At 36.8% G+C, this 9540-nt stretch overlaps 1 protein-coding gene across 1 annotated transcript; it reads right to left on the bottom strand.

The window, feature by feature from the left end:
* Positions 1-8471: 8471 nt before the first annotated feature.
* On the bottom strand, positions 8472-8784 carry LOC125661305 (uncharacterized). Its single transcript, XM_048893281.2, has one exon. The coding sequence runs from the start codon at positions 8769-8771 to the stop codon at positions 8472-8474; it is 300 nt and encodes a 99-aa protein (XP_048749238.1). The 5' UTR covers positions 8772-8784.
* Positions 8785-9540: the final 756 nt, after the last annotated feature.

Below are 9540 nucleotides of genomic sequence, written 5' to 3'. Positions count from 1 at the left end.
ATCCCAGGACATATCCTGTTATTCATGATAAGGGGTAAAGAAAAACATATATACCTGGATGAAGGTGGTTAATCACTGAAATGTAGTATTATAATATAGAGGCTGGGAAAATGGCTACTGAAAAAAGAAAAACACAAAAGATTATTAACTAAGCAGCCAGAATATTAACCCCTATTTGTTTGAGAAATGCTCTCAAGGAATCCAATGAAACATTACAGATGTAGAATATAGTATGTATCCTTATTACCTGTGCGAACTAATAGAAGATATCGATATCAACAGGAATAATGATTTACATGTAGTAAAATTAACCCAAGTACGTGGAAAGGTACATAATGAGTTAAAATGTCTATTATAATATAGCAGAGCCAGAAGCACCTGTCATCATGGCTAGCAACAAGTTTAAATTAGGGACAGAAGAACTCCGCGCAGTTGTCTGTAGTATTTCCTCATCCCTAAGGAATTCAGATGTACACCATCAAGAAAATATTGTCTTTGCTATTGGTAAAGCCTTTCATCCTCCAGTAAAAAAGCCCCACTTGTTGACATTGATTTTTGAGAATGGCAATAGCGCGCACCACGCGAGCGTTGTATGCCCATGGGTCGACATATCTCGTTCTTTCTCGGGGCATGAATCTCGGTTGTTGTTTTTTTTGTTTTGTTGATACTATATTGTCTGCGGAGTTGCGTTAAAAATGCCACCAGTCCATAAACCACTGAATCATCTCTGCAATCGAGATCGTCCCCCCCCCCTGTGTACGATAGGGCATGTAGGACGGTAGTGTTGGACGGCTGCCAATATTGTCTGCCGATGGCGTGGATTATTCACGGCGCCCCCACTGATACCGAAGAAATCTACTTGTGGAAGGTTTACAATGTCAAATAGCTCCGAAGAAGCTCTCCTGTTGCCAATAAATGCACCGAATCTCCTAACATGAGAATCACCGATGCACAAAATAGTCATTGTACTATACCACGTGACCTACACAATGTTTATAAACAACCAGGGCCTGACACTACATGTATATGTCATTAATAATGTCTTAGATTGGCTTTAAGGTTAAAGTGACGCACCTCCAAATCAAGACAGATTCTCCCCTTGCTTGGAAAATGTTCCGATTTTGGGGTAACAATGCACACGACGTGTAGCTGTATACAAGATGCCCATATAGAGTCGTCGTAGATTTTTACACAAACTGATAAAAAGTCGAATTACCGCAAAGAAGAGAGTTGATTTACCTCAAATGCGTCGTAATTAATATCCAGGGATATTATAATATTGGTCGTATGGTATCAGGTATAAAGCATCCGTTAAAACATCAAAATATACCAAAATCTTCCAAACACAAATGTAAACATCGAATAAAAAATGGCGAGTGACGCTACCAAGTTGCGCATGCGCAAGTACCAAAAATAATAGGTGGTATTTATAGACAGTGGCTGTAATTATGAATAAAATAAAGAAAATACCTCAACTTCGGTGCAGCAGTCGGTGCCAAACTTCATCGTAATGGAATAATGCAGAATTCTGCCGCCGCGGACTATGATTCGCGGCTTTTATATCTTGACGCAATGGTGCAGTTCAATACGTCATGTGCTGAACATAAAACTCCTAAAACATGCTTTTCTCAATAAAGTGAGATCTTCTGACTTACTAGTATAATTCTTCTATAACTTGTTAATTTATCTATGATTTTTAATGTAATCTACGCATTTTATTTATAAAGTTTTATTTCTAAACTATCGACGTGTCATTCCTAAATCCGGAAAATACCTGTCTCTATCATATGGATTCTGTAATTTTCGTTCGATAAGCATTTCACGTCTGTACAACTAATGATATCCAAGTAATATCTAACACTTGTAAGTGATAGACTTAAATCTATTGTAATTATCCTAATAAAAATTGATGCTAAAACAAAACCAGTATTTGGGTTCAAGTACTATTTAATTTAGGGTTAATAATATTTCAATATATAAAAATTCTTTCAACTTAGCAACATCAACAAACACATTAGTCTTGGCATTAACTCAAATTGTCTGATTCCCGCTGATTATACATGTACGGTCCTGGAGGGCTCTTCCTGCGCGTCAATCCGTGGGGGACTACCATGGGCGGAAGAACTATCACTGCTAGTACAACTCGAACTAGAGCTGGGCGAGGGAGATGGTCTCCTCTTCTGGGGCGAAGGAGTTGATTGATTAGGGTTTTACACCGTTTTGGCAATATTTCAGCCATTTTACGGCGGCCAACTAATTCAATTATGTTTGGTTGTGAGTGTTTGAGTTTCCCTGACGGTCCCCACTGCGCCTACTCTAAGGGTTAAAGTTTCGATCCTCGCTGTTGGCCTAGGGGAGAGACTCCTAGCACGGGGTCGCTTACGACCTTCGGAGGAATGCCCCGAAGAGGGAGGTCGCTTCTCCATTCTCCAACTCTGAGTGAGAGAGGGTGACAACCTCCCACGATGATACAGGCTGATCTCCCTGGAACGTCCACGGTTGTTCCTATCTGCAGAGACACTAATGATAAATCGGTCCATACCCCTAATGTACTGTTCCAGCTCATCCTCTGCTTCTCGACCAGAGAGGCCATCACTGCGCTGCATGACGTCCATGCGGCGGGGCGTACTATAACGTCCCGAGCAACTAGAGTGGTTGTCCCGGCGGGGGAAAATCATCTGACATCCGGTGCAGACGTAGGCAAATCCGGAATGCTCTTCTAAGATATGCCTTTTCACCAGAAATTTCCTGTCGAATTCCTGCAAACATTTGCATACACTATACTTGAATAACCCTCTATCCTCTGTTCTCGACATTCTAAAATTGAATAATATACTAAGTTATCAATCTAATATGATGTAATTGTTCTGTTCTATGAACAACTTTGGTGCGGTACTTGTTCTGTTCTATGAACAACTTTGGTGCGGCAAATCTACATGGCATAAAAATATCTAACTAAGAGGGACAGGGCACTATAAATTATGATAGAGTGAAATCACATCAACACATACTGTCTTAAATAAAGCAACTTTAGAACTATTTTTGGTCAAGGAGGAATTCTATCTATAATACATATACTACTAGTTCAACGCCGTTTTCTCACCCAGTTCCGGCATTAGTCCAAGAGAATTGTTAATATGTTTATTCAAGCATCTATTCTTATACACGGGTATGTTAAGGTAGGTCATGCTCCATTTATGCACGTAAACTGCATAATTTTTAAAATATGCCCTACACAGAGAGAGGGAGCTACTAACTCTTAAAAACTAATCTGGTTGTTTACATTAGAACATTTTGTATCATGGCAAACATGTGCTTCCGTATGACGTCATTGCATGACTGTTATAAATATATCACGGATGTAACTTAATAGAAAATGGAAAGTAGCACACTACCCCAGGATTTAAATATTGGTCTCACTGACGATAAAACACCTATAGTTTATTAGAATTACTGATATAATCCTGCCACTTTCAGTAAGAAAGAATTATTAGACATTTAAACACGAAATCCTCTAGACCATGTTTTACATTTGCACTGATGCTCTGCAGTTTTCTTTAAGAGTTTTCTTAACGATTCTAGCAGTAATTGCCGTGTACATTAGTTTATGACCTTTCGCACGGTGTATAAAAAGTATGCGGCGTAGTGTGCTATTTTTGCAGTTTTATTTCAGTTTGTGACAGAGGAAAATCGGATCGACATGCTAAATGGAATGTTTTTCCCGTTAAACAAAATTGTCAATGAATGAAATCAACATACTTTCATAATATCAATAAATTCTCAGTGTTTCACATACATGTATATATTTCATATATTCCATGTCATATATTTCAAACACTCCACATTTTGTCGATATATTTATCGTCGACTGACCATTTTCGGTGACCTTAGTGATAAACCGCGATTTTCTCATAAATCACTTGGATTAAATAAACAGTACACCTACCTTTAAAGTAATTAAATTCCTTTACTTTCATCCAAAAATTCCAATATCATTGGTACGTTAATTGAATATATTTTGGTAACAAAAAACATGTCACTTTGTGGTCCTAAAACGGTGACGTCACCTATTTCGGTGACCATTGTTAATATAGGTTTGCCAAAAGTTTGTAACTGTTAAAACGTATATACAGGAGGAATGTGCAACTAAAGATCAATGAATAAAATAACATAGTGTAGAATTCTAGACTTTTGGTATGTACTTTATATTAATTTGAAGGTTTGTTTGAAAAAAGTATTAAGTAAATGGGCTTATTTTTGGGGTGCTCGTGTTGATTTTTTGCATACTCACCTTCTAGCAGTTCATTTTCAGGGGAGGGGGGGTTGGGGGGTTGAAGACGTACTCTATATATGTTTGCAAACACTACGGCGAAATTGATGACGCAATCTACACCCGGAAACGACAACACACACACGTAAACAGAAGGTCACCGATTCTGGTCAGTCACCGAAATGGGGCAGTCGACGATACATGGCACACATTAACAAATTCCTTCCATGTGTCAATGTCACTCGATGTATAGTCTTGACGTCATCAGTTTACTTTCATATTGATCAGACAGAAATTACACGACAGCAGTATAGCATTTCGAATTTCTTCATATCTTAATAGCTGCATGGTTTATTTTATACATAAATAAAACTTACATAACAGAAAAAATTGGAATTTATTATATACTTAGTGATATACTTATTTCAATTATGACGTCACATTGTGTGGCGGATTTTATCCCAGTAAAGATTTTCATAACCTGCCTTACGGTAACCTACCCGCGTAATAATGACTATTCTAGGATCCATCATCTAGGCACTAAAATGTCCTCAACGCGTGCAAACTACGCTACTAAACTATTTTGCTCAAGTTCCTGGGGGGCCCGCCTAAAGCGTGAACTTGGCCAATTTAACCTAGCATCATTTTCAAATATATTGTCAGAGGCCAAAGGCTCATGAGGGGGGATGTACCCATACATTGTACCTCAACTGGAATCTGCTATCGTAGCCGTACGGAAGTCTGGTTCCGACGAACGTTCATTTTCCGGAATTTCTACGTTTGTAAATCAACTATATCACGCGGCGTCGACTGCTCGCTATTGTCCGCCTGTGATACTGCATTCAATTTGAAAGGGTGCTCTCGATTCGGTTGTTCCAGAACCGCTCTGAACACGGTCTCGACAGTTCCGGTTGTTCCACGAATCGAATGAAGCAGAATTGAAACATGGCGGCACTAACCATGTGTTTAGATGAAGTGTTGGATGATGGTGATAGAAATACGCATGGAAATACAAATTGTGACAACATTCTTCTACATGGTGCTATATTAGCAACAATGTAAGATCAAATAACCATATGCATATGGGAAAAAAAGATGGATTTCGATGAAATAATTATCATTTAAAAAGTTTTCTCACTTTAGTAACCACCCTGTCAATAAATGATGTTTGTCAGCATATGTGACTGGATGTGCTTTTTTAATGAATTCTTCTTGCAGGTGATAAATAAATGGTATATACACTGTACATATACATATATATTTATATCGATAGATTTATTTGTAGATTGAGGGATGATCGGTGTTGGATATCTGGCTATGTCGAAAATGTCGTTGGCAATTATGGACCTGAGGATTTTAGAAGAATTTTTAGAGTGTCCCGAGAGACATTTGGGGTAATTCTAAGGTACTTTGAAGGCATGCCCAACTTACAGGTGGACTTGCATCATGAGGGAAGAGAACCACTCACAGTAGAGAAACAACTACTTATGACACTTTGGTATCTTAGTTCACAGGACACAGTTCATAAAATTTCAGATAGATTTGGTGTATCTGAGTCAACTGTTCTGAAGATGCGGAATAAAATTGTAGATGGAACACTTATTGCAAAAACTTATTAAGTGACCAGATCAAAATGAACGAAATGATATATCTAACTATTTTGAAAGGAAGAATGGTTTTCCTGGAATTATTGGATGTCTTGACGGAACCCACATTCCAATTTGTGCCCCAAAAGAGAGTGCTGCTTCGTACGTAAATCGCAAAGGTTTTCATAGTCTACAATTACAAGGCGTCTGTAGAGAAACCATGACCTTTACCCATTGTTTTGTTGGTTTTCCAGGGAGTTGTCATGATGCCAGAATACTCCGAAACTCTGATCTTTGGGAAATTGGTTCAACTCAGTGTGGTCAAGGCCACATTGTTGCAGATGGAGCCTATCCCATCCAAAGATGGTTAATGACACCTTACAGAGACAATGGTCACTTAACTCTGCATGAAAAACACTACAAGCGTTTGTTATCGGCTAACAGGGTTACAATTGAAAGATCTTTTGGTCTCTTGAAAGGAAGATTTAAGAGGCTTCAGTATTTAGTAACTGCAGACGTGGAAACTGCATTGAAAATAGTCGTAGCATGCTGTGTATTTCACAACATCTGTATATTGAATTCAGATTCCATTGACGAATTCATGGAAGTTGACAATAACAGATTGCAAAACCCGAATTTTTTTGTGCAGGGAAATGCAAATCAAAATGAAGGGGTTGTAAAACGTGCTTTAATTACTCGCAATTTACCTAGGTAAAATTATGGCCTTGAATACTGCTAGTACTGATTGAAACATGTAAATCTTTCTGGCAATAAATTCAATATTTTTCATCCAAAATTGTTGGATTTCTTTCATTAGATAACGAAAAGCAACAATCATTAACTTCAAATTTAATTTTTCAAAACAAGTATTTAAAAAGTATTATAAAAACAAACAAAACACGTGAGACTAAATGAGTAGTTTGCAAAATGTATCAAACCATTGAAGATTTTACACACCACATCCATGTAAATTAACCTTCAAATATCAAAAAAAAAAAAAAAATATCTCTTGGAAAATGCAATAATTCATTCTTTTTACTTTTTTCTTTTTTTAAATATACATTGTACCAGGTACCCAAGTATGTTTAAGTATGCTCGAGAAACAAACTTTTTTTCTCCAAATGAGAATAAATCATTATAAAATTATACCACTGCTCTATGAAGCTAGTCTCACAGCCTGTAGAGCAACACTGATTGATACATATTTCAATATTGCCAAATAATGTGATATCTTCACTTAGCAAAATAAAGTGACAACAATTCAAACCCGTTTGACTAGATTTAGGAACAAGTACGCAAAGCACACCCATCATACATAAGCAGTCACACTCTGTAGACAAAATATGAAGTTTCTTATGAAAAATGAATGGATAATCAAACTTGAACACTCATAAAAAAGAATCCCTGTTAAAACATGATATCAACTTGAAAAACCTATCCCAAATCAGGAACACAGCCTGAAGAGCAACACTGATTGATACACATTGAAATCTTGCCAAATAATGATATCTTCACTTAATTTATGAAATAAAATGACAACAATTCAAACATATTGGTCTAGAATGAGGAACAATAAGTACACCCATATCACCTAAGCAATCATACTCTGTAGACCAAAATGAAGGCAAGTTTCCTATGAATAATGAATGGATAATCATACTTGCACACTCATAAAAAAGACTCCATGTTAAGAATATAATATCAACTTGAAAAGTTTATTTCAAATAATTGCCTTCAAGACGTAGACAGATTGTCAGTGTTACATTATAAGATAGGCGTATAAAAAATTCAAATATAAAACTTACCAATGTAAAGTTTCAATGTCTTTGTATGATTCAGTTTAAGAACATAGCTTTATTTGAATTTTGAAAAATGGTTGACAAATAAAATATTTCTCTTGGTCTATGCTTTGAAAATTCTGACAACTTTTGACAGTTTTCCTCTACAGGTAAAACATTCCTTTAATTGCTTGGCACATCCACAGCAGCATTACAGATGGCCACAATCTAAGATTACACAATCCATTGGTTTCTCCAAACAAATAATACATTCTCCAAATGGCACTTCCAAGTCATCTGTAAATACAAGAAAAAAGAAAAATTGGCAATTTTAAGAGATAAATGATCTTTAAATATGCATTTTAAAGTCTAGCAACAACAAAGACTATATAAACAGATGAATTATAGAATACCTGTATAATAATTTGCATTTTTCAATTTGTTTGTGTACAATTGAGCTGTAACATTTTAGTTGATATTTGATATTCTATTGATATAGAGTGCATCACCATAGGTAAAGAATGGCTGCAATAAAAGTCTATGCTTGACCACTAAGCAGTGAAAATTCATGTGCCACACCCGCTGCCCCAGGAGGCAGTTTCTTCAGTCTCATCTAAAGCACTGCCTCATTAATAGAGTTTTAAGATACGCCAGCTAGGCAGGACTTGGGACCTATTCTTACTCAAATCAACACTAGGATAAAATGCATCATTTCAATTAACAGTGTTAGTTATTTTTTTGGGAGGTGGAGGGTCAGGAGATGTAGGAATTAAAATAACAAACTTTAAATTTATGTACTTTTTCATCGTTTCAATAAGGGCTTTAAACGTTGCCATTCTAGAAGTCAGTGTGCATTTTTTTTCTCTGCTCTATTTCCTTCTTGTATCTCTCCTCTTGTTTCTGTTCACAAGTGCTTAAAAACTCTATAACTTCTGATGACTGTGTTCGTCGCTTTTTCCTTTCCTTTTCACTTGTACATGATGAAGCTGAGCTATTCTCTCCATCTGAATCTGATTCATGCTTTTTCTTACTAGCAGTTGGTTGGAATTCTTCAGAAGTTTTACCTGTTGATGTTGAAGCACTAGGCAGAAGACACTTTGTAGTAACTGCATGGTCTTTGCCAAGGATCTCCTCCATTTCAGAGAAGAATGGAAAGTCTTGTCATTTCCAGTAAAAAAAAATTACAAAATTTATTTTGTGCTATTAATGAAAACGAATGCATTTCTCTATGATAATTGATAACATTTGAACAATTTCCACATTTCCTTTACACACCTGACTTGCCATTGTGGTCCTTTGTCTTCCATCGGCCACTCACTTGCATCGCTGAGTATTTATAACCATGTTCTCGCAGCTTCCCAGAGATTTTTGACCACAAAGCTACTTTTCTTAGTCTACCAGTTTCAACGTCACTTTAGCTCTTCTGAGCCAAAGGCTCAAAGAGCTAATCATATGACCATATGTCTGGCGTGTGGTGTGCATCAACTTTTTGGGAAAAGGGCTATATCTCAAGAACCCTTGGCCAATTTTTGTCAAATTTGTCACAGGGTATCCTTGGCCCAAGGTCTTTCATTTGTACTAAAACTAGGGTTGTGACTCTAACAAGGGGAGATAATTAGAAAAATGCAAACAAAGTCACACTTTAACAAGGGGAGATAATTAGGACAAGATGTGTTTGTGAAACACAAATGCCCCCGATAATGGCCAATTCAAAATATGGCCAAGGTTACAAGGGCAAATATTTTGGTACCAGTAGAAAGATCTTGTGAAAAGAAATGCTCATGTACAATATGAAAGCTCTAATATTTACCACCAATGTAAAAAAAAATATTTTTTAAAAGTAGGTCAAATGTCAAGGTCGAAAGGTTCAATACCCACGGAAGGTCTTGTCACAAGGAATACTCAT

Source organism: Ostrea edulis, chromosome 8, assembly GCF_947568905.1.
Source record: "Ostrea edulis chromosome 8, xbOstEdul1.1, whole genome shotgun sequence".
Lineage (NCBI taxonomy): Eukaryota > Metazoa > Mollusca > Bivalvia > Ostreida > Ostreidae > Ostrea > Ostrea edulis.
The sequence above is the reverse complement of the archived record's forward strand: the minus strand, read 5'-3'. Positions and strand labels throughout refer to the sequence as shown.